The sequence below is a fragment of the Festucalex cinctus genome, chromosome 7, assembly GCF_051991245.1.
Source record: "Festucalex cinctus isolate MCC-2025b chromosome 7, RoL_Fcin_1.0, whole genome shotgun sequence".
NCBI lineage: Eukaryota > Metazoa > Chordata > Actinopteri > Syngnathiformes > Syngnathidae > Festucalex > Festucalex cinctus.
Window position 1 is genome coordinate 15,463,796 of NC_135417.1, and position 26,406 is coordinate 15,490,201.

Consider the following 26,406-nt stretch of genomic DNA (forward strand, 5'->3'; position numbering starts at 1 on the left):
GCTTCCCCGCTTCGTGTGCACACACTTTCTCTGCCCCGCCCTATTCTCCTTCAGCTCCAGTGTCATTTATTTATTTATTTATTTGGCTTTTGGCGCACCATGAGACTTGTTCCTGGTGTTTTGTGGTGTGTATGAGTTTGATGTTTAGTCTACTACTTATTTATGTATTTATTTATCTCTTTATTCACTCGCCTACTTCTTCTTTATTTACTGATGTAAAATGTATTTACTTGTAAAAAACAAAAACAAAACAAAAACTATTTGCACTTTAAAATGTTTGTTTTGTTCTTGTTTACTGCAAAACTGATATCTATGTTTATGTACAGCACTTTGTATACAGCAATGCCTGTTCTTAAAGCGCTTTATAAATAAAGTTGAGTTGAGTTGAGAGTTGAGTTCAAGACTCTGTGTCATTTGACTGTCCTACCACATTACCAGGATCGATCATATAGCCTTAACTGAGGCTGGATTCCCACCACAGATAATCAAACCCAATTCCTACTTGGTGCCTACACGACATGTTTCTTGTTCTATAACAGAATTATGTTTTTATGGCTACGGCAGCTATGTATATAGTTTACAACGTGCATTAATCTAGCCGTACCTCCAAAGACTTTGATAAGATTTGGAAAAGACCCTTGGGAAACTATCATCTCACACCTGCCCACATTTAATCACAAGTTATAGAGCTTTTAATCACAGCCTAGTCTTAGACTAAGATTTTACAAAGACTGTGAATTTTACAGGGTAACTATTTACAAGACTACAACTAGTTTAATTCTTTTACCACAATGCAATTTTTGGCCGCAGCAATGATGCAACATCCCGAAATCTGATAATGAGTTGAAATCAAAGACAATTACCGTACTTTCCAGCACAATGCAATGGGAGGAGTGAGTGTCGGGTGGTAAACTTCTCAACCAGGTTGGAGAATACCCTTACCCATCTGCGACATCCTGTACCGGTTGCAGCTCTGATTCTACCTCGTAATTCTGAAAATTGCCGGGTAGACCTTGTCCAACCATTTTCGCATGGTTTACTTTCACCATAACAGGGCAGGAGAGGTAAGTGTCACCGACAACGGCACATGATACTACTGTACATCAGAAGCCGAAAAATCGTCAGGTCAATCAGGTTTTTCTTGATTATCTGTCTCCAAACTTTGACTTTGTTTGAATTCACCACGAATTGTAATGACATCCTGTTGTAATGACATGGCAACCTGTGTGCTTATATCGGAACTATTTCATTCATTGCCAGTTTTCATTAAGAACCGCCCCGGACAATATCCGATTCCATGTTTTGTCCGTGACACACAGGCGAGGAAGGCCACAAGAGAGAATGAAATAGGTTTCAGAGAGAACCATAAATGCGGGCTTAGTTGACTCAATCACAAGATTTAGTGGTGACAGGGTGGAATATGTAAACATTAAAATGACCTCAAAGTGATTACTGGTATCAAAAAGCAAAACTCCCTTTAGTGTACAATAGATCATAGCGGATTTATCAGCGGTTTTGTTTGGGTCTCCGGAGGCGCAAGTACCGAGATCCTGACTTTGTCGACTTTGCCAAAGCGGAATTGCAATCCATCAGCGTCTTATCTTTCTAATGTCACACGCGTTTTCTTTATCATGCAAGCATGCAAAACACCATTCGTCTTCCACACCTAATTCATTACCAGTGATAAAATGCAAAAGTTTCTGCTGCCGCTGTTGCTAAAAATGGGGGGTGCAAAACAAAACAGGTGCTTTGATGAACACTGATAACGATAACAGTTCAAAGCAGGCCTTCTACCTCTGTTACAATATACATACGTATTATTGCCACATCATTTTTAAAGTGAAGAGATGGTAAAATTACTCACTTATTTTTATATTTCAGTATTCAGAATTTATTTATAATTATTTAATTAAAAAAATATCTTCTATGAAAAACAACTAATTTCACACACAGCTTACTTAGGTCTTATGTCTTCTCATACTGTCCCGAAGCACACACACCAGAAGGAGGAGCACAATTTCATTTGAATTGAAGCCAAATCCACCTGCAGTAGTGTATGTATGTACTTAGTAAATTAAACAAATATTACAGTAGCCTTGATAATGAAAATAACTGGTAGGCCGGATGAAAATACGAAGTGCGTCTGTGGCTCGCAGGCCAAACTTTGCCTAGCCCTGATTTACTGCATCTCTATCTCGAACCTCACGCTTTTTTTCCCTGTAAAAGCGGTCTTCCAATTCCAGGGATACACAATCCAGTTGCACAAGACGGTTCTATTGGTTAACATTCCTCCAATCAATCAAGATGCAGCCATTGATCATCATTATGCATAACTTGTCAATTCGGGTCACTTAGGCTCCATTCTTTCTCTGGCGGCAATTAAAGCCTAAACTGTTTCCACTCACCATGCAAAAGGGATGAGGCACGGGTGGTGTTGGTTTGGAGAAGGGGGGTCGGCTCGAATACTTCCATGGTGAAGTCATACTGCTTGTGTCATAGACCCTCCTCTCGCTTTGCTTTGCTCACCGTCTGGCCTCTATTTTACTCATTGATCTCACTTCCACGGCTGGCGTTGGAAGTGGTTCTTTTTTTTTTTTTTTTTCTTTTTGAAGCTGGGATGTTTTGGCCCATTAAAGAGGGGGTTGAGGGGCAGAATTGCTAACGTATGAAGCAAAGACGTCGAGGTGAAAACAATTTGGTGATGTTTGCCAGACCCATGAGAGGAATGTGGATCACTGTTTTTCTTTTGTGTGTGTGGCATTGCTTAAGAAAGAAAGAACTGTGATTTCTACTAATTTCACTGCATAAATGTGTGACATCTGCACTGTGTCGGCCAAGCAGTCTCTAATGGTGTTCTGGCCCGATAACCGAAAGGTATTCACTCGATCAAATTGCTAGTCGAAATGGGAGCAGTGTGTTGCCGGCCGCCATTGAGACTACTTCATTTGGACTCTTGCACATAAAGCTTCAAACAAATTTATGAAACTCATCAATTCCCTGTAAAATGAAAAGAAACATATTTTAAATTTGACAAACCACAGAGAAGAATGTTGTTAACAACCCTGCCAAAACTGAATGATTAAAAAGATCGGCAAGTATATAATATGAGGCTTCAAAATCAGAATCTAAAAATCAAGCCTCCGCTCATCAAGGCTAGTGGGCGTGTCCGCTGAATGCGCAAAACCACTCTGAGAAATGAATGTTACTTCATCTAGCATCATTCTTATGCCGACACATTCACATGTTTGAGCCAGGAAAATGTATCCGCTTCTGGTGGCTGGAATATATCCCACCCAGTATTCATGGGATTTTCCACGACGTGACGAAAGGACAGCTTGCAAGTTATCAGACTTGGGCCTAGTAATAATAACTAATTTACAACTGCAGTGGCGTTCCTAAGCAACTTGGCACCCTGCAGTTTACCTAAAAAAATAAAAACCAGCAGCGTCTTTGAAGTTAATTGCCTTCAATTAATGCAAAAATAGCTCAACAGTGATTGGACACTGTGTCTTGCTAAGAAAAATGAAAGCAGAGGAAGAATAACATTTATTTACTTATAAACTTAACATAGCACGTGTCTTTATGTACCAATTTTGAAAATTGATTTAATATCAATTATTTGATTTTTTTTTTTAACTTAACCCAGCCCTACATGCATGAAAAAATATATTGGCAAAAATGAAATATATTAAGAGCAAGTACTTGGTCCATATTTAAAATACAGTTTTTGTCATTCTAGTTCGAAAGTGTGTGGTCCAATGTGGCCCTCCAGTAGCATTGATGAAAAATTGTGACCACCTCAAACATTTCAGATGCCTATACCTGGTCTAGGGTGTTAGACTTCCCACTATAGATACGGCAATACTGTACTATAATTCTATGTGGGAGTGGGCAAATTCATGTGTAGACTTCAACTCTCCCATCAGGCACTTGCACCTTACACACAGGAAGGATGGAAAAACCTGGCTCAGACGGCCAGTATGAAGTAGCTTAGGTGATTCCGTTTCTCTCCTTTCATAAAGTAGCTCATCAAGCGTTACAGTGTTTGCGCATCTGTGCCTTTGTGGCTTTGACAAACAGAATTTAGCAACGAGCGGTTTGCGGCCCACCGGCCTGCCTGCGAAATACAATCTACGAGTGATTACTGTCAGAGAAATGTGGTGGCAGCTGCTAAGCGGGCAAGCCTCCTCCCGCGTCGTTTACTCAGCAAGCGCCGCCTTCTCCATTATTCAAACATTTCACTTAGTCTGCAAAAATTCCAGCAACTTTTCCTCCCCAAACCCCCTCCCCCAACCACCCGAGACACAAGAAAGAAGCTACGCCATACCATTTGAAGTGCGACTCAAAGCAGCGGTGGAACGTTACGGTGAAATACGGCACTGTTTTGACATGAAGTGTTCACAACCTGCAAATCACATTCAGCTCCGGATGTTTGCACTCATCCGACATAGCTCACTTAGGGCCTGATTTACAAAAGGTTTGCGAGTGCAAAAACGGGCTCCAACTTGTTGCGGAAGCTGCTCTACTAACCAATCAAGGATGCCAAATGTACTAAATTGCCAAGCAGTTCATTTTGTGCGTTCTGGCAGGAGTCTATGCAAATACATTCGTTTAGCGCAGATAATGTGATTAATTAAATTTGAGACGAACTGTGTTGGCTGGTTTTGCGTCTGGACTGCAGGCAATATGAGATGCGATGGCAAAAACAGATCTTGTAAAAGTTTTTGAAATGCCACAAACAAAAATGACTGAGGCATCTTCGATTAATCAATGCAGTTATGGAGGTTTTGAATGACCGAAAGGCTGACTTTGAGACAGTCACAAGAAGGAGTCATGCCATCTCACCTCTGACATAACTCCTTTCAAATCTACATTTCCTTCCGTCTGTGTCATTTCAGGTATCTGTATCACTTTGTTTTTTAATTGTACTCTCACGTTTACTCTTCACTGTTGAAAACTGATTTTTACTTGCTTATACCAGAGTCGGGCGGCACGGTGTGAGTGGTTAGCACGTCCACCTCCCAGTATTGAGGATGCAAGATCGAGTTCAGACTCCAGCTGTCCTGGGTGGAGTTTGCATGTTCTCCCCGTGTCTGCGTGGGTCTTCTCCAGGTACTCCGGTCTGCTTGCACATTCCAAAGACATGCTTGGCAGGTTAATTGAACACGGAATTGTGCCTGGGTGAGCTTGTGAGTGGTTGTTCATCTCTGTGTGCCCTGGATTGGCTGGCAACTAGTTCAGGGTGTACCCTGCCTACTGCCTGAAGCCAGCTGGGATTGGCTCCAGCACCCCCGCGACCCTTGTGAGGAGCAAGCGGTTGAGAAAATGGATGGATATACCAGAGTCTTCTTTATCTATACTTCTGCTTAAGTAGAGAGTGTCAGTACTTGCCACCTCTAGCAAATAAAAGTGTCGGAACCAAGAATCCGGAGCTCAGTTCAAGACCTTCTTAGCTTCAAGTGCACAAAGTTGTAAAAACCTCTCCAGGGTGAAGAGGTGGTACGAGCTGAGTAAACTGCATGGCACAGGACTAGTATTTGACATCTATTAATTTTTTTTCCCCCCTTGACAGGCTGATGACAGACAGGCCTGCAGGCTACAACGATGTGCCCGGGCCGCTCCTCTCCTTAAGTCATCCCTTCATTCTCCCCTATTAGCGGCCATGAGAAGCCAAGAAAATCCCCGTTTAGCTCGTCCCTGTCGTAAATCTGCAAAGCACCCACTCGTCGAGGAGCCAAAGTCCTTTTATAGCCACGCCAAGGACACTTTCTGCCATTTATGGAGGCTGAGTCCAGCATCACATGAAGGTGGGGGAACGGATAGAATTGCGAGAACCACGGCACCCGCCTCGCGATTATTTCTATAGGTGCGCACGTACCTAATTTACAACTGTGCAAGCGACTTAAACATGCACCTCGGCGTGCCGCATGGAACTTGTTGAAGCATGCCGTTTGCCGTGTACCGTAGCACAGACAAAAAGTGAGAGCGACAATGCCAAAAGCTTGTAAATACTTGACTAAAAGAGTGGTGGCGGAAGGATGCAACAAGAACACTACTGCTTAAGAAATCACACTCTGTGGATCTAGTTTCATCATGCAGAATTGTGATTGTACTGTATTTATTTATATATATATATATATATATATATATATATATATATATATATATATATATATATATATATATATATATTATATTAGGGGTGTGAATTGCCTAGTACCTGACGATTCGATTCGTATCACGATTCACAGGTCACGATTCGATTCGATACCGATTAATCCCGATATGAATTTAAAAGTCGATTGTTGCGATTTTTTTTCATTCAAATTTAGAAAATACTAATCAGTACGCTTGTAGAGTGTAAGATTTATATGAAAATGTATTATTTATTTATCTGAAATTTCAGTCTTATAGAGGTTGTAATCTGTTTGATGTTTGAACAGCATTAAAATAAAAATATTAAGGCTTAATGTTCCGTTCATATAACATTCTTCCATGCTCAAGGTGTGAATCCTAACCCGAAGTCAGACGTTTTGTTGAATATTTTTCCATTAAAAATGGAAGTTTAAAAATCGATTCACACACAAAAAAAAAAAAAAAAAAGGCAATGATGATAAGACGTTGCATCAGTCAGACTACCGAATGAACAATTCTGAGCTCTTAAAAAAAATAAATAAATAAAAAATAGATTTTTTTTTATTGAATCGATTCAAGAATCGCGCGATGTAGTATCGCGATATATCGCTGAATCGATTTTGTTTAACACCCCTAATATATATATATATAGTACTCCGGTCTCCTCCCACATTCCAAAGACATGCATAGCAGGTTAATTGGGCGCTCCGAATTGTCCCTAGATGTGCTTGTGAGTGTGGATGGTTGTTCGTCTCTGTGTGCCCTGCGATTGGCTGGCAACCAGTCCAGGGTGTCCCCCACCTTCTGCCCAGAGCCAGCTGAAATAGGCGCCAGCACCCCCCGCGATCCTTGTGAGGAATAAGCGGTCAAGAAAATGGATGGATTGATATATGTAGTATAGCTATCTTCTTCTTTTCCCCTCTAATATTCTTTATTTCTAGTGACTTAACAAGTTCCTGCCCGGGCGACAGTTGCACAACAAGGACGGAATTCTGACAAGAAACCACAGCTGCACGTTAGAACATCGCACTAGGCATTCTCATAACTGCCACATGATTTCACAGTTTGGCTTCTGCTTGCAGCTGTGCACGCCAAAGCTAGTAAATGTTGGTTGGGTAAGCAATCAACACTAATGCCACTCATGTTACACACCATATAAAGTCAAAATCCAGTAGAGATGCAGTGGCATTGTGGAACAAAGAAGATGTCGTGAAGTTGGCAATGCTAAATAACATTCACGTTGTCTTGTTTTGTTTAAGAAGCAACATTTGGGCCTTGGTTGTTCCACCAGTATTGCCAAATAAAGTCAATAAGCATGAACATCCAGCAAGAGAAGAATGATGATGACACCTCTACTATTTAGGGATGAAACGGTTTAAGGTGAATCAAGATAACATTTCACTCGATTCAAATTACCGACTGAAGTGTGAACTAGCATCACTATCGTATTTAGCATCTCTGGGAGTAGTAGAGTTGTCTGTCATCATCTCTCATCTGGTGTGAGCTGCAATAGCTAAATAACTGAGAAAAACACAGACAAGTGATATTTTTGTTGTTTTCTTGGGTTTTGTCTAATAGATTGTGTCATTTGATTATATGGATTGCATTTTTCATTAAATATGAATATTTTTCCTAAAATTTTAAATCATATATTTAAAAATGTTTTTAGTCTAGGATGGCACGGTGACTGACTAGTTAGCACGTCCGCCTCCCAGTACTGAGGACTCGGGTTCGAGTCCAGGCTGCGTCCTTCCTGGGTGGAGTTTGCATGTTCTCCCCGTGCCCGCGTGGGTCTTCTCCGGGTACTCCGGTCTCCTCCCACATTCCAAAGACATGCATGGCAGGTTAATTGGGTGCTCCGAATTGTCCCTAGGTGTGCTTGTGAGTGCGGATGGTTGTTCGTCTCTGTGTGCCCTGCGATTGGCTGGCAACCAGTTCAGGGTGTACACCGCCTACTGCCCAAAGCCAGCTGAGATAGGCTCCAGCACCCCCCACGACCCTTGTGAGGAATAAGCGGTCAAGCAAATGGATGGATGGATGGTTTTTAGTCTAATATTTAGCTTTTTTTCCCCCCAGTATTAATTTTTCATATAATATTTACATTAAAACTTTTTGCTAGCATTTTTCCATTTTGCATCTCACAATTATTTCCCCTTTAAATTCATTCTTATGTTTTCTTTCTTTTCTCTATTATGTCTTGCATTTTTGGCTCTTTCGATATTTCTTCGCAATATTTTGACTGCACTTGGTCTGGCACTCATTCAACTGTAAAACTGTACCTACTATTTTGACTTATGCCACTCCCAATAGCGCATTTCTTCAAACAATATCTTATTACCAGAAATCATTCTGCAACTATAATCTCAAAATGAGATTTTCATAGCATTTCATCTCTTCTACTGTGGTGCAAATATAAACAGCATAGACTGATAACGTTATATAATAGCAGAAAAGACTGGTCACTGAAATCCTCGAAAAACTAAGGTCAATAAACTCCCCTCGATACAATATTACCCAGCTGGGGGTTGCTTTTTTTGACTAGTTATAACGATGCGGTGTAACAATCTCAAGCGCAATTTGTCTCCTGGCAGGGACGGGAGGCAAAAATTGCATTGCTTGACCTTATTTATGCGAGGAATTCTCCGTACCCAGCAGTATTTTTCCTCCATTAGGTATAGGGTGTGCTATGATCAGGCCATTAGCCGCAGTCCGTGGTGACTATTACGTGCTAAATTACAGGTTGCATACGAAAACACTGCAGATTATTTGTAGATTTAGACTTGTCTGCAGCCAAGTTATTTGTAACAGCTATTGCAGCATGTTTTCCTATGACGGCATCCTTCATACTGTAGTTGTGGGCTTGCTGTGCAGACTTCACTGCATGCCCAGTCAGGGCATGAACTTTTTTAGCCCCTGTCACACAAATAGTTGCACATCAGAGCTGAAGTAAGAAGTGTTTGCTTTTTACACACAGAACTCAGCGAAGGCAAGATGTGTATTGTCGCAACTGCCACCAAAGAGAGCAAAATTGCCTGGTTGTTGGTACCTTTCACAGAAGAACGTCAATGGAAAATCAGGCTTTACAGTGTGAAAGGGGCTTCTATCACACCACTGATACTACCTTTGGAACCGGAAAACTGCTGGCTTGCCTTCTAACAAAATTGTGTGTCGGTACCTTTCACACAGATCGATAACATGGTATATCTGATTCAGATGGGTATGAAAGGGCTTCCAGTACAACTGATACTATCTCCAAATCCAGGAAATTTGCATCTATCCTTCCTGCCCAATTCCACCTCAGTGCCTTTAACACAGACCATTGACAGGCGAAAAGCTAGATTTTATGGGCAGTGTGAAAGGGGCTTCTGTTATGGCCCAGAAGCTGAAAATTGCCAGGCCACCATTGTGCCCCAATTTTGTATCGGTATCTTTAATACAAAGCATTAACATGAGAAAAGATGGCTTTGACGGGCAGTGTGAAAGGGTTCTCTATTATCGGGGACATCGGGGAAATGTACATCTCGCCTTTGAGGGCAATTCCATGCTGGCACCTTTAACTCCTGCCCAATGTGATGGGAAAAGCTCACAGTATAAAAAAGCAGCTTCTATTAAAGCTCTGATAATACCCCAGAAGCTAACAATTGCTAGGTTGCCTTCGTGCTCTAATTTTCTGTCAGTACCTTTCACACAGACCCTTTCATGGGAAAATCTGGCTTGATGGGCAGTGTGAAAACGGCTTCTTTACACCGCTGATACTACCTCCGAAGCTTAGGAAACTGCCAGGCTCTTAGCACCGTTTCCTGCTGGTACCTCACACTCAGCACAGTGACGCCAGCAAAGGTGAGCTATACATTACCATAACTATTGGTTTTGTTCCCGCTTTGTTGTTGTTGTTGTTTTTTGTTTGTTTTTTATTTTTGTTATTACGCCTTCGCGCCCCCCCCCCCCCCCACCTCCATTCTGTATCATTTGATAATGATGCGAAAAAAAAAAGACAGATAAAACCTTCCTTGAATACAAAGGATGAGCGACAAGGACACGATTGCCTCATTCCTCAAGGCCAAGGTGCGGGAAGTCAGTCGCAGCTGACTCATTGACAAGAGCATTCCTGCATGCAAACATCTGGTACTTGTGGGACGGCAGATGGGGAAACACTGATTGGACTCAAGCCATTAATTAAATCAGGGGTGGCAAACTGCGGTCCTCGAGGGCCGGAGTCCTGCAGGTTTTATAGATTTCCCTACTCGAAGTGCAGCTGATTCAAATTAACAGGCTCGTTATCAGGATTCTGCAGAGCTTGCTGATGAGCTGATCATGAATCAGCTGTGTTGAAGAAGGGAAATATCCAAAACCAGCAGGAATGCGGCCCTCGAGGACCGGATCTCGCCACCCCTGAATTAAATGTATTACATGTGAGGCGATTTACCGACTGTGTTCCTGGTAAGTGAAAAACTGAAATGAAGCGTAAGCCTCTTTCATGGACAGTTTCCATAAAATTGACACAATAAAGGAAAGAAAGACTAAGTGGACCCACCTGTGCCTTTCACACAGAGCAGTAACACTGGAAAAAGCTGACTTTTAAGGGGTAGTGTGAAAGGGGCTTCTTTTATAGCCCACATGCTAGGATTCTGTTATAGCTCTGACACCAAGACTGGAGCGAGGATATTGCTAGGTTGTCATTTCACATCAGTACTTTCACACAGATCAGCATGATGGGATAAGCTGCCTTTGTTGGAGCGTGTGAAAGGGGCTTCTTTTACATTCTTAAACCACCTCTTAATCCGGGGAAACTGCCATGTTACTCAATTCTCATCGTCCCTTGACATTATCTTTCATACAGAACAGTAATGCGAAGAAAATGTAGCTTTGTGGCAGTGTGAAATGGGCATCTGATATTACCTGCGGCAACAGCACCATTGTGTCCAAATTCTGTGCCGGTACCTTTCATACAGGTAAGTGACAATCTCTGAAATTGAGAAATTGTTGATTTGTGTCTCCTCTCCATTTCTTGGAGATAGAGCACGTCACTACAGAAGCACGCCATCTGAAACAGTTGTGTGAAACGGGTTAAATCTCTGAGATTTCAAAACTGGGGGAAATGCCTGATCGTCTTAGTTCCACCCTTCCAGGTCAGTATCTTTGAAAGAAAAGCAAATTGGAATACTGTACTGTGGTCAGTGTGAAAGGGGTCTTTGCTACATCTCTGATGCTGGGGAAATGGTCAGGTCGCCTTCATGCTCCAATTCCGTGTCGGTACCTTTCACACAGACCTGCATCATTGGAAATGTACACCATTGACAGGCGTGTCAAAGGTAGTCTCTGAGACTGCCTCAGAAGCCGTGACTCGGTCAAGTCACCTTACTCCTCTCTTCCTGTGTTGGTACTTTACATGCAGAACAGCGGCATGATAAAAACATGAATGCAAAAAAGGAGGCTCTAACGGGAACCACGAAAAAGTTCTGTCATTGCTCTGATACTAATTACAAAGCTGGATTACTTCTAGGTCCTTCTAGGTCACCTTAGTCTGTGTGTACTTTTCACACGGAACAGCAAAACAGGAAAAAGTCAAGGAAAAGCTGCCTTATACTGCCACCAAACCAAGTCCCCTTGGTCATCCACATTCTGTGTGGGTACCTTTCACAGTTCTTCTCGAATAAACATAAACTCCACCCATATTAAACAAGTGTCTGTAATTATGATATTTCCTACTGTTCCCATAATTTGTCATTTCCAGCGAAACGGCGTTTCTTTTAAAATGAGCAGATAAGTGCTAGGTACAGGCCTGTAATTACATCCCTTGAGGAACCTAATTACAACACAAGCACAGTCAATGACTTTGTAGACTATATAACGCTTATGCTCCTTGTAACTACAGAAAGGACAGAATGGATGACCAGATTGTCAGGCAGACCGGGGTGGGGGGTGATGTTTACCTTGCACAGAGGGAGCCCCGGCTGGACGGATCACATTACGTTTACCAACAAGATCTTTCACGAAGGAAGTCTCGCGCCCTCGCGGTAACACTCCACAACACCTGGCCATGCTCACCCACACAGGAAGCCTGAGGTCACTTCCCCCACTTGCACGGAATGCAGACGCACTCCTGCCGCCAGCCACGCGCCCCCGCACACCACTGAAGAAAAGGAGGACAAGAATCTGCACTCGAATCTGTGATTCTTGACATAAAGTCGCCTTGAGCCTATATCCTTAGGCTAAACCCTAGATCAAGAGAAGTAACCCACAAGTAATGATTATATCGTGCAAAAAACTGGGTGAGGGTTATGGCGAAAGTTTGTGGCTTGGGATGGAATTGGTGATTAGGGTCAGCGATAAGGATAGATAGGTTTAGTTAGGAGTTCGATTCCATGGGTTCGCCTTTGTGATTGAATTAAGTTTAAGGTTATGGGTTTGTAAAGGGTTGCGGCAAAATTTCTAGCAGGCCCTTCTCCACACTAACATGCCCCTGAACAGCAGCAAGTCTTAGCTTATCTACACATGCAAACACACCCACTTGGTTACACTGCTGTTGATCTGTAAGTGTTGATGTCGTTGAAACAGATGCTTTATGTAAAATCTATTTCATGGTAGTCATTCATGTCATCTCCCTTGTTGAATGTTTAGTCATGGGAACCCCATTGTTAAATGCCCGCCATGCATTATGGCCAACACTAAAGGTTTTTGCCTTATGGAGTCAATACAGACCAATCTCAACTCGCACTTTCTAACCACCTGCAACCACTTGAGGGCCTCTTCTCGATTGGGGCTGCTTTTAAATCACGCCAGCCCATGACCCGGCCGCCAGCCAGCTATTCAACATCTGGCTTGCTTCCAGCTAGCATGCAGGGCTGACCCTTGGACAACTCTGAAAGAATATCAACAGCAGAGGAAGAGGAGGCAGGCAAACAAACACATTACAGAGCTTCCAAGATGCTAAAAAGAGGACAGAATGACAGCCTTTTGGCAGCCAGGAGGTGGTTTTGCCTGTCCCGAGTGGTTGAAAAACAGACTCAAAGGTCTTCAAATGTGTGCTTTATTTTCTTCAACAGAGCAAGTTCACAACATACTAGCTAGTAGCTAGAGCTAGGAGTTAGTAGGGGTTGAACTTAAGCTACTAGTCAACTTAACTACTATGTAATGATGATTATAGCTTTAAGTTAATTAATCGCCTCATATCAAGTAAAAAAAACCAAACACACATACATTCAAGGTCTCACAGACAGTCTGCTCTCAGCAACAACAATACACCTAACAACTTCAGATTTTCTACAAAACATTATTGTGAAGAATTAATAATAAAAAATATTTAAAGCCTCTATACATATTGAACATACTGGATAAAAGAAAAAATGTAAGGCCATTGTAACAGTACGGCAAGTTTGAAAATTTAATTTAGTGATTGAGTTAAGCCATATCCCACTTCCTGCCTCAGGATAAAAGAGCAATTTCACCCTGGGACTCCCCTGCACACAAGCCTGGGAGCTAAATGCAACATTAAACTGCCTCCACACACTGACCTGTCTGAGTTTTGTATTAAACATGCACAACTATTGAGACAGAAGAAAGGAAAAACAAGAACATGGGGAAAAAAATAAAGGTTGAGAAGAGGAAGAGGTCCAGCCCTCTTCATAGGAAGTGTTTTTCTTCATGATGAGCAAGTGCAAATTTGACTAAGCTCCGATATAAGGCGTCATCAAGCCTTGGCATGCCCACGTCTTCTTTCATTGTGTCAGATGTAACCAGAAGGCAACCATACGACCAAACAGTTTGTAATCAAAAGCACATATGACAGTTTTGGATGTTTTTAATTCAATTTGGATCAGAAATCTTACATTTTGGATTAAATTAATGGGGGGAAAAAAATAGTCCTGATTTTTGTTTTTGTTTTTTTTGTTTTTGTTTTTAACGGAAATTGATTTTTGTCCGAAAGGGAGGAAAACAAAACACAATAGCGATAAAATATGTAAACAAAAAATCAGTTAACGCATGCATATATATTCACATATGCATAAATACAGTATATATGTTCAAAGCATGTTAAAAATGTTTTTTTTTTAATTAAAAATGTTTAGTATTTGTTTTTCCTTTTTAATTTGACTATCTCATAAATGTCAATCTCAATATCTCTAATAATATGATATGATATAGGCCTATATACACAATATATAATATTAATAATATGAAATTAATTTAGTCAAATTAACTGCCGTCATTATTAGCTATTTCCCCCGAGAACTTTTTCTTCTTTTAATAAAAAAAGATCACAAACTATGATGAAGCATGATTTCTGATGTGTGGAAAAACTCAATCGATGATCAATAGCTTTGCCAAAGCAACGCAAATAAGCAGCATAATTACCACAATATCGTTCCTTTTAAGTCATTCCCATTGAAAAGTTCCGTTTGAATGAAGTTTACGTGATAATATATGCACGTATGAACAATATAGTACATGGGGGACAAGTAAGAATATTCAAGAAAGACGCAGTAAATATCGCTATTTTCCTACCAGGTATGAAGCGGGAGCTGACAGCGGGCCGCCCGGGTGTCACGTCGCCGCCAGTCGAACACTGCGGGGCGGGCTTCAATGTGGAGGTCGCTCCAGTCCGGTGTCGCCCGCCTGCTGCTGCTGTTGAAGGGGGGGGAGAAAAAAAAAAAAAAAAAACTTTCCTCAAATGAGTGAGTATGTGCTGGACAAAAGTTGCCGGCTATTTTTTTTTCCTTTTTACTACTCAGGAAGTGAGTCACTAGAGCCCGCCCCTTCTCCCCTGTCACTCAGCTCCAAATAAGGAACACCCACTCCCCCTTCTCTTTTCCTCCGACCAGCCTGGAGGATTGCAGTTTTCGTCCTTTTTTTTTCCCCCCCTTTTTACGAAATGAAGTGTAATTGGTGATTATATGAGGCAAACTGTAGCTGTATGCTGTAAAAGTGTTTGCATGTGTGCAACTGCACGCTTTCACTTCATTATTATGATCATTAAACAATTAAGGAGCATTATCAGCAATTATAATCAAATAGTGATTATCAGCTTTAAAATGAAAGCGGAAATATGGGGACTGAGCTCTTGTGCGAAGAAACAGCTTATTGCATTGTCTTTAAAATTTAGAAAATGTTGATCATAATTTGGTGTCTAAAATATTACATAAATTCTGTACACACAATTATTTGTTTTCAAATTAATTACTATGAATACACACCGTTTTCTTGGTAATATTTTTGTAACTTTTGGCATCTCATTGCTCGTTATTAATGCGTAATAATAATAATATTGATGATAATATAGACTTGGGCTACTATGCAACATATATCGGTAACAATATTTAACACACTATCTATCTATCTATCTATCTATCTATCTATCTATCTATCTATCTATCTATCTATCTATCTATCTATCTATCTATCTATCTATCTATCTATCTATCTATCTATCTATCTATCCATCCATCCATCCATCCATCCATCCATCCATCCATACATTATGCATGACCTGTATTATTTCTTTCCAAACGGAACGACAGACCATTACCTTTCACTTCTCCATTATCAAGTGTAAGAGCGGGTGCCGTGTTTCACTTCTGTCATGACTCAATCAGGCAGAGTCGACCGGGCCTGCTCTTGTGTCATCCGTGCACAAGGAAAGGTACAGTATGCTCATTTGACTCATTTTGGATAAACAGAAGAACATGCTGGGTGGTGTTGATAGAGGCCCCACCCCATTTGATAACATTGTTGCGCACTTAGTCATGACGTGAAATCATTTTAGGATCCAGCACGCACTGTACGTTCATTTGTACAACATCATTGACTGCTGTTTGCGGTCAGGCATACAAGTCATCGGGAGTGGTTAATTCTTTGGAATTCATCGGTGTCATCCAGGTAATCATCATCATGAGTCTTCGTGTAGGATGAAATACAATAAAGTACAATTTGAACAGTATGAATTAGATTTATATTCTATTAAAAAATATACCACATAACTCAATAAACAAGCAAGACAACTCAGGTACTTCACATTAATTGCAAATTGTTAAAAGGGCGTAGACCAAACATTTTCAGTTTCATTTGCCATACTTGCCATCTCCTCTGTAACTGACATGTCACTTTTATTCATACGATCCACAGTCAGGGTTTCACGAAATAAATTACAAACATACAACAGAACGCTGCTCAGTCAACACGTAATACCAGCAGGAACAAGTCCAAGTAAAAAGAAGCACTTTGCTGAGCTTAATTCACTAGATAGCGTCATTTTCTTTGCTGTTTAGTTGACTTTACTTTTGTGTTCCAATTCAGAGTCCACTTCGAACTCATGGTCTGATTCGCTAGCTAACAGCCAATCAGAGTGATCAATTGTCACAGATGCCATTTTCCATACTGTGATATATGGCTCATTAATTTAAATCCATCCATCCATCCATCCATCCATCCATCCATCCATCCATCCATCCATCCATCCATCCATCCATCCGTCCATCCATCCATCCATTTTCTTGACGGTTTATTCCTCACAAGGGTCGCGGGGGGAGCTGGCGCCCATCTCAGCAGGCTCTAGGCAGTAGGCGGGGGACACCCTGGACTGGTTGCCAGTCAATCGCAGGGCACACAGAGACAAACAACCATCCACACTCACAAGCACACCTAGGGACAATTTGGAGCGCCCAATTAACCTGCTATGCATGTCTTTGGAATGTGGGAGGAGACCGGAGTACCCGGAGAAGACCCACGCAGGCACGGGGAGAACATGCAAACTCCACCCAGGAAGGCCGGAGCCTGGACTCGAACCCAAAACCTCAGAACTGGGAGGCGGACGTGCTAAACACTCATAATTAACTTAAATCATATCTAAAAATTCTTCACAATTCTATTATTTTTTAACTTAGGTTTGATCTTGCTTGCATTATGAGTGTACGGGCAAGATTATATGTTTTCATGTCATTTAATGAAAACATGACTGTAGATGGTCTATAATATATATAATCCATATTTGGTTTAGATTGTCTTATCTGCTATATTTCCTTGGTTCTATATCATTCAGACAGATGTCTAAGGATAATTTCTGGCTGGCTGACCACTAGATATTCTATTAACTAAAGATTCACATCCATATTATCTCATAATTTAACATTATTCGCTATGTTTGACTTTCACATATGAACATTGTACCCACACACTATATATAGAGCATATTTATAGTCGATCCTATGAGGATAGCTCTGAGTTGTAGGATTGTCTAGATTTAATACTGAAACATCAGTCTTTTCAGGCACGGTACATTTAAAATAAACGGTCTCTGTTCCAAGCAGCAACACGTTGAAGATGAGGAGTAAAGGAAAAGCTAGCCATCATCCAGAGTGGAAAAAGCAATAAAACGCTCTTAGTCCATTTGGAAGTAGAATATATATCTCCGACCGTGGTGAGCCTCAGTGGGCCTTCAGGCAAGAAGCTGCTGTGTGAAAACATAGTAACTTGTTTGCAGCTTTGGCCAACGGCTGAGTCTGTTTCTCTTTGGTGGTGGCTCCAAACTTAGAGGGACGAGATTGTGTATTTAAGGAGAATGCAAAACAAGAAAGCTTGAAGAAGACGGCAACAGACTCTTGCGTGACCTTCACTAGGTCTGTCCCTGAATGGAAAAGGCACGATTACTGCATGTTGGTGGTTTTGGCAACAATAATGTCATCCTCCTCCAGTCTTTATTTTATTTCAACTTTATTCTTGTATTTTTTCCTCTTAAGAAAAAATAAAATTTTATTTTCAGAAAATTCAGATGTTATCCTTGTCATATTACAGCTAGTATTATAGCCATATTCTTGTAAAAAAAAAATAATAATAAAAAAAATCCTTACAATCTGTTCAATTGAGTTGAGGCTTCAAAAAGCCTTTGTCAAGTGAATTAATGAAATGTTTAGGTGAGAAATTTGACATTCACTTGTTAAAAATGTGACTTGTTATATACGGTTTACAATATCTGGTTTATTTTGGCTTGGTCCAAATTGATACGAATGTGTTTTCATCTAAAAGTGGTGTTATGTAAATGGACCATCACATGCATTCCAGCAAAAGAACATACTCCCAGCTGTGGGTACTACTTGACTGTAGTGAACTGTAATGAACATCATGACCCCAAGCAGTCGAATAATGGACCAATTAGACTGTTAAAAGCAGTAAACAATTAACATGACGGTACAAAATGTAACAGTATGCATCCCTAATGATGGGCGTCAGGTATTTGCGGCCGTTCTGTCATCAAAACACCATCATGTGACTTTCACTGCCAGCTTTTCTCACACTTGATCCCGATGCCACCCATAACGTCTCCACCATCACGGATGGTGCAATATACACTTTAAAAACTCAAACCGAGAAAATGAGCAGTATATTTGCACTTAATTGTAGACAATTTATGCTTTACAAGGTTTTGTGGTGTGGAGAGGCTCTCTCGCTCTTGCTTGGTAAGAAAATCCCACCCAGGCAACGCGCCTACTGGAGTGGCCAGCAAGTGGCGGGCATTGGACCAGCAGCTGGCGATGGCCAATGAGCTGCGGAACAAGTGTGTGAGTTGGTATTAAAAGACCACAATGTAAATATACTTAAAAGTTAGACGATTCTGGATCTTAAAATCATGTTATGTCATCATGTTCTTTGACTTATTAGGGCCTGAGCACCAGTGCGAAGGCCTATTTGAATCATTGGTTATTACTCTTCAAATGAATGAATTAGCTTTTTGGGGACATCAACGTGACTAAAAATCTGTGTATCCTGGTGAAAATATTCACCTGACTGGTGAATGCAAAATTGGGTAAACTTTATTATAATAACCACAATGACTCATGCGTAAAATGGAACAGGACGTCAGCCATTTTGGTTTGTAGCAGCTTTTATGGGTGAAATCAATATTCACTCTGATGTGGGCAAAGCCTGGCCTCAAACTTGGATGATCATTTTGAGGATGCTTGGAAAGTTTGCAAAAACAAACAGCCCTCTTCAGTTTCACTTGTGCCTAAAATTCGACCAGGAAGATGGCCATTTTGGTTTGAAGCAACAAATTTGATGGACCCCAATCAGAAGCAGGTATTTATGACAGATAGGTATCGCAAGACTGCAAATCTTTTTTTTACTATGACATGTAACGAAGGAGAAACATGGTGACATAAATGGAATATTATTTCAAAGAGTCTGAGAAAGTTAACAAAAACATTGCCCTGGACAGCAGTACACTTTAAAAAGTCTCAAGGACCCATGCCCCAAATTGAACAGGAAGTCAATCATTTTGGTCAAATTCCAGTTTGAACTAGGACTAGGAAATTGTCCAAATGAGCCCCACTCTGAAGCAGGTACTCCAGACAGATGGGCAATGCTAAATTGTGAAGCTTTTTTTTTTTTTTTTTTTTTTTAAATATATTGTTATTTTTCACCTTACTATCTTATTTTTAACATATCGAGAATTCTCACTCGCAGCTTCCATTTACTGTAAGTGTTATTTTCAAGATGAGTTGGTCACTAGCGATGAGTCCCGGTCATACAAGCGAGAAATACCAAAGTCTTGAGCTCACAACACACATTTGCTGTGATCCAACAAAATGTCAACCCTGATAACTCCTCGGCATTCATTAAAGAAAACCAACCGTCCCTGCGTCGGCTCGACTCTTTGTTTTCCGCCATTGCATTGGACACTTGTTTGTGTAAAATCAGCACTATAGAGTGTTTTATTGATCACTTTCTTTTCATACTTGTGTGACCAATTGAAAAGAACTGTTGGAACAAGACTTAAGAATTAAGGCATTCCGCCTTTGTTGCTTGTTATTTTAGTGGTTAAGACTCATTGTTTCATGGGTTTTATATCTGAAGAGTGTGGTTAACATTTGTTTACATATGACTGTTATAAATCTTAAAATGTGATTTAAGCACTGCCTACAGCCTTCATGATGGCAGAGAAATGTAAGAATAGAGTGCCTATGAGAGACTATGTGTGCTGTCACTTGGTAATAAAGTTAAGCTCGAGTTTACTTTGCCCATATCTGTTGATAATGCTCACTTTGTGGGTTGGGTTTAAAAAAAATGTAGCAGGCCATATGTGACTAGTGGGCCATTCTTTTCAGTTACGATGAAAACCCTCCATCCATCCATCCATCCATCCATCCATCCATCCATCCATCCATCCATCCATCCATTTGCTTGACCGCGTATTCCTCACAAGGGTCGCGGGGGGTGCTGGAGCCTATCTCAGCTGGCTTTGGGCAGTAGGCGGGGTACACCCTGAACTGGTTGCCAGCCAATCGCAGGGCACACAGAGACGAACAACCATCCACACTCACAAGCACACCTAGGGACAATTCGGAGCGCCCAATTAACCTGCCATGCATGTCTTTGGAATGTGGGAGGAGACCGGAGTACCCAGAGAAGACCCACGCAGGCACGGGGAGAACATGCAAACTCCACCCAGAAAGGCCGGAGCCTGGACTCAAACCCGAGTCCTCAGTACTGGTAGGCGGACGTGCTAACCAGTCAGACACCGTGCCGCCCACGATGAAAACCTCTATAATATAAAGAGCAAGAAGGCCTGATTGAAGGCTTAAAAGTGGGGCTGAAACGCGTGTGCAAGGTTTTGGGGGGGGTCATTAACCCACAATGCTGATGATAAACAAAGCATGTGACATCATGTGGAAACACTGATCCCATTCATTGGTCTCATCAGCCGCAAACATTCTGCATGTAGGGCAAATCTCACACATGTAACAGACATTCCTCGTGGTTGTAGTGAGATTCCATTGGGGAGCCTGGGGGGTGGTGGTGGTGTGTGTGTGTGTGTGTGGGTTTGCTGGAATATCACATCCATACATCCATGCAGAGTTGCGAGTCTGGGTGAGATGAGCTCACTGGTGCCGTTGCGGCTTCTCACAAATGTATCATGCCAGGATGTTGTTTCCCCCCCCCAACCCCCCCTCTCCCAACCTCCATAAATCTTATCTCAGATGATGCTGCAACTTATAGAAAGCCTTTCATACGTTGCACATATTTATGTTCACTGCTTGGTCATACACTGTAGTTCATGTTGTTTATAAGAAACATCGGGCCTCATTTCATTATGACTTGATGCACTCCAAACATTAGGATGTTAAGAAATAAAAGGAAAAGCAAACTAAATTGTAAATGGAAAATGAACCATAAAAACACTAAGTTAAAATGACATCAAGAAGCTTGGATTATTTTTATTTTTTTTTAAATGGATGGGCCTGTCATGCTTTTTTGTTGTTGTTGTCTTTCTTCTTCATAGAGATTAATTGTGGCCTGCAGTGTAGAACTAATTCAACCTGGAGCCCCAACAAATTAAAACATTGTACTGTATTGTATTTACGAATAATTTAATGTTTATTATTTTGTTGATACCCCTCTTTACTGTCACTTGACCTTATTGGCCTAAATTACATCTGCAGAATGGTATATTTTTTAATGACATTTTTTGTTTCACAGTAGGTCTACTGTACCAGTGTACCGGCTTGCTATTCCAAGCAAAGCAGTGACCTCTCTCGCCTCCAATGCATTACTACAACAGTTACACCAACAATCATCGGCGCAAGTGATATTTTAAAATTCTATTCTGCTATATATATATTTTTTTAATATACATGATCATATTATTTATCGCGTTACACAATTAAACGGTTTTAGGAGAGCGTTGTTCTTTTTCGTGCCGAATCTGCGGAAGAGAAATGAGTATACCGGAAACACGCCTGCCTACTTAAAGGGAAACAGCATGGAGTAGAGCTCGTTCTCGGATATGTAAAAGTCCGAAATTATATATTTGAAAAGGTTTATCTTGTACTAGTAGCTGTTTGGAATACTTCTCAGACATGTCGTCGTTCAGGAAAGCGCTGAAATCCCGACAGAGAAACCACCATGAAAGATCTCAGGTGAGCTTTTCGGAGGAGTTTGGGCGAGGGGCTAGCTGACAGAGCTAGCCGGACTTTAGGCTGGGTAAACATGTAACATTTTTAACATTATTAGTGATTAAAAGTAGACTTTATTCACATACACACCTAAATTGTCCCACTTAACGTGTTTTCTTTGATCAGCCTGAATTTAGGAAGCACTTGGGTTTACTGGAGAAGAAGAAAGATTACAAAAAACGTGCAGAGTAAGTTACATGAAAGCCATAACTGTTTCAAACTATACCACTTAATGTAATTCACTCATTCTGGTGCTTTCTAACAGTAACTTCCACAAGAAACAGAACACCCTCCTTGCTCTTCGCAAGAAGGCTCTGGAGAAGAACCCAGATGAGTTTTACTACAACATGATAAACTCACAGCTGAAGGTAACATTGACAACAGGCATGTTCTTACCATTTGCTAGATCCTATTGGCTTTAGTTGATCACGTATGCCATCAACAGGATGGAGCCCACATGTTCAAAAAGGGAAAAGAAGAGGAGCCGGAGGTGACCGAGGAACAAAAGAAAGTGATGACAACGCAAGATATTAAATACGTAGAGATGAAGAGGGTGGCGGAAGCGAGGGTAAGGTTTTCACTGGAAATACAATGGATGGTGAAAAAGTGTGATGATAAACACAAACAGAAGAGGAGGGTTGGAAAAGCAATTGCTCAGTTATGAAAACAAATCTCAAGATAACCATTTGTCTTCGTGGTTATCCATTCAGAAATGACGATTCTCTGTCTACCAATCAGTGTCATCTGCCAGTAACTCTTTTACAAAATGTGTTTTTCAGAAAATTGAGAGGCTGAAAGGAAGTCTCCATCTTCTGGATGCGGGCAGCAAACAGAAAAACAAGCACACCTTTTTTGTGGATTCCAAAAAAGAAGGTAAACATTCATAAATGTAAGAAGCCAGGGATGCTCTAATAAAGTTGAGTCTTTCCATTCAGTCTGAATGGAAACCTATAGTAGAACTGGCTGGAAATTAAATGTTATCATATAAAAACCCAGTACAGTCATGCACATGTTTTGTCTTAGTTATTGATGTAGGTAAGCTGCAATCTAAAGAATTATACATGAGATGTTTGATCTCGTAATTTATGTAGATTTTTATTCAGGCGTGAATACTGGTGAATGAAACATGTCTGAATAAGTTGGATTTAGTGCATCAAGTGTCACTCAGCTGGGCAGAGAGCTAACAATCTAGCAATTGTTTTTAAGTATAGCAATTAGCAAGATGGCAACCTGAAAAGAGCTTTGGTACAAAGGGTTCTTCATCTTGCTCTGTTTTTTTGTTATGATTAATATTTTTATCATGTATTTCCATTGAGATGTAATCAAATGCTAACACGTTAATGCTTGTAGTTAGTTTGCTGATAGCGTACCTAAGTACCAATGCACTATGGTAGAATGGCTAAGGATTTGATTTTGGCTTGTAGCCTGGAAGTATTTGTAATACATATTGCTCTGCTCAAACACTAAAATGCCAGCATATAATAAAGGTGCCAGAGTGAGTACCGGTATGAAACCGCCAAGGATAATGGAAAAGGATTTCACACCTTACCCGGTAGTTGAGTACGATCTCTAATAAAACATCCTGCCTGTTGCGATGCTAAATTATAACAAGATAACCTAAGAGTAGGCCTAAATGTAAATCTACATGCTTAAAGCCTATACTGAGATCGGTGGAGTGCTAACATGCTAGCAGCTGGTATATGAGCAAGATAGCATCCTGAGTGGATGAAAATGTGTGTGTGTGTGTATTTATTTTTATTTTTTTTAAGGTGGATTGTTTTTGCATAATGCCCTGTAGTCAAGTACTAACACTAAACGAATGTCGGCTTGTGTTTTACAGTGCAGTCGTTCGACTTGGCCGACCACCTGAACACTGTCCCTGAGTTGGTGGATCGAGTATACAACAGGCCCACGGTGGACACGCTAAGTAACAAGCACATCTTGGGAGCCGTGGAGCCTCTTAGTCAAAAGGTTTGCATCAGTCTACAATGTTATTTATTCACTCTTAAAAAGAAAAAAAAAAAGAAAAAATCGTCCTGAGCTCTAAATTCTTTTTTTTTTTTTTTCTCTCCTGCTCATGCATTGCAGAAGCTGTCCAAGCAACGCAAGCACGAGTACAGGCATCTCTCCCAACGGATCGACCGGGAGAAGAAATTATTTGTCATCAGCCAGAAGCTCCAGACGCGCAAGGACCTGCAGGTAATGACTCACAGCAGCTAATGGCCGCATTATGATCTAAACAAGGTTCACATATCGCGGCCCTGCACTGTTGTGGATTATTTTTTTTTTTTTTGTATACTATTCTGTCACGTGTATATTGCGGAAATCGTTTTTTTGTTTTGTGGTGGCAGACTTTCACCTTTTGCGGGTGGGTTGGAAAATGCAGTTAAGTCTGGAATGGCGGCTCAGCGTAATATGAATATTTTCCATGTTTCCTACAGGATAAAAACAAGAAGATCAAAGTTAGGAAGGAGACGCCTAACGCGCCGGCCGTCTACAAGTTTGAGACCAAGAGGAAACGCTGAGTTGTCACTGAGTTGACCAATTACTGACGTCATCCCTCAAACAGTGTCATAATGCATTTTGTACATACATTTTTTTTTCAAATTAAATATTAAACATTAAAATGACTCACTTGTGATTGGTTAATCAAATTTAGTAATTACATAAAGAAAAAACGAGTGGACGATCATTGTTAATGAAACTGTAAGTTGTACTTTATGTCAGTAGATGGCGTCGTTGGGCAATGACCGGCACAGAACAAGCTGAACGTTGACTGGACAAAACATTAGCTACAGGAGATCAGTCATGAGACGAAAAGGTAGCCAAATATTACAAATGTATGATGAGATAAAACCGTACGCAACGACAATAAGTACATTTTAATATATATAAAAAACAAACAAACCAAAAACAAAAGGATCATTCTGTTCTGAAGGCAGATTATTGATATAACTCGTCTATTGGATCTCATTAGATTTAGAGTGCTGGTGTACCTGAACCAAGTCATTACAATTTTGATGGATGTAATATGTTTTATTCATCATGATGAGCCGCACTAAAAACGTTCATGTGTGTGTCTACCTGCTGTACAGCGTGAGGGTGAGCTGAAGTCCAACAGCAGATCGCAGGGATCGAGGCGTGATTGATCGCCACGGTGGCAGCGGCTTCATAAACGCGGCCGATCCATCAAAGTCTCTGGGGAACCTCTACAACGAAAAGGAGAGAGAGCGAGTGAGGGAAGAAATGTCAGCAGAGAGAGAGAGAGAGCGAGAGAGAAGGAAAGCAGAGGCCTTGGTCCAAACATTGATAATCAGACTAAAGGTGACTAAAAGCCAGTGTGCTGATGAGGGGACAGATCAGGGAAAGAGCGACTTTGTTTTTTTTGTTATTTACTTAAGTTTGAGGAGGTCTCAAGCGGAAAAGTTGAGGTCGACATTGGTCCATCTTTTGGAATGAATTATGTTGGCAAAGAAGATATCAACCGTGCAAGTGAATCTTTTGAGGTGGTCGTGTGGTACATGTATTCTTGTGCGTTTTGGTGGCATCAGCATCATGCGTGATGTCGGTCAATGTTTTAGAATCAATGAATTTTACATAAAATTTCCACCCGAAACGACAAAATATCTATATATCACAATATAAATTTTTTTCCCCCCTTAAAATTGTATGAAATTAATGGCAATTTTCTATACTACTACGTCTTTGGGTTTGTGTTATTAGGAGATCTCAAGCTGAAAAGTTGAGGTCGACATTGGTCCATCTTTTTGAATGAATTATGTTGGCAAAGAACTGCAAGTGAATCTTTTGAGGTGTTTGTGTGGTAGATATGTGTTTTGGTGGCATCAGCATCATGCACGATGTCAGTCAATGTTTTAGAATCAATGAATTTTGCATAAAATTTACCCCCAAAACGATGAAACATCTGTATATCACAATATAACATTTTCCCCCTTAAAATTGCATGAAATTATGGCGATTTTCTATACTTATAATTTCTTCTGCCGGATCATAAAATGGCCACAAGAGGGCGGTGTCACGAGTGCCAATATCTTGAAATAGGACCTGGTCTGGGCCGATACCGATAATTGGTATTTTTACTCACCTATCCCTTAAAAAAACAAAACAACAAAAAAAGACTAAACACAAAGAAAAAGCAAAACTGCAACTCCATGAAAAGCCGAAGAAAAAGCAAAACCGGAGTACAGTGTTCCCTCGTTTTCCGCTGGGGTTAGGTTCCAAAAAATAGCCGCAATAAATGAAATCCGCGAAGTAGTTAGCTTTATGTTTTACAACTCTTATAAATGTTTTAAGGCTCTAAAATCCC

The 26,406-nt window shown here is 40.8% G+C and overlaps 2 protein-coding genes across 4 annotated transcripts in view; one reads left to right on the forward strand and one right to left on the reverse strand.

The window, feature by feature from the left end:
* The window catches only part of fhl3a (four and a half LIM domains 3a), a 43,899-nt gene extending 21,408 nt beyond the window's left edge, over positions 1–22,491 (reverse strand). Inside the window, exons 1-2 of one of the 3 annotated variants that reach the window (XM_077527362.1) lie at positions 22,476–22,491; positions 14,641–14,760 (exon numbers count right to left, since the gene is read on the reverse strand). The gene's annotated coding sequence lies outside the window, so the exon portion shown is untranslated. Of the gene's footprint in view, positions 1–12,183; positions 12,203–14,640; positions 14,786–22,475 lie in introns of those variants that run through there. The other 2 variants (XM_077527361.1, XM_077527364.1) reach the window with 2 other exon arrangements.
* On the forward strand, positions 21,837–24,710 carry utp11 (UTP11 small subunit processome component). Its single transcript, XM_077527365.1, has 8 exons — positions 21,837–22,043; positions 22,206–22,267; positions 22,345–22,447; positions 22,525–22,647; positions 22,859–22,952; positions 23,920–24,050; positions 24,168–24,278; positions 24,521–24,710. Exons 1-8 carry the CDS (start codon positions 21,984–21,986, stop codon positions 24,602–24,604), a joined length of 768 nt encoding a protein of 255 aa, XP_077383491.1. The 5' UTR covers positions 21,837–21,983; the 3' UTR covers positions 24,605–24,710.
* Positions 24,711–26,406: the final 1,696 nt, after the last annotated feature.

Excerpts from the sequence above, each read along its gene's own strand:
- utp11 (XM_077527365.1), top strand. The coding sequence starts at position 21,984 with ATGTCGTCGTTCAGGAAAGCGCTGAAATCCCGACAGAGAAACCACCAT. Across the intron at positions 22,448-22,524 it reads TGATAAACTCACAGCTGAAG|GATGGAGCCCACATGTTCAA; the intron begins GTAACATTGACA and ends TGCCATCAACAG. Across the intron at positions 22,648-22,858 it reads AGAGGGTGGCGGAAGCGAGG|AAAATTGAGAGGCTGAAAGG; the intron begins GTAAGGTTTTCA and ends TGTGTTTTTCAG.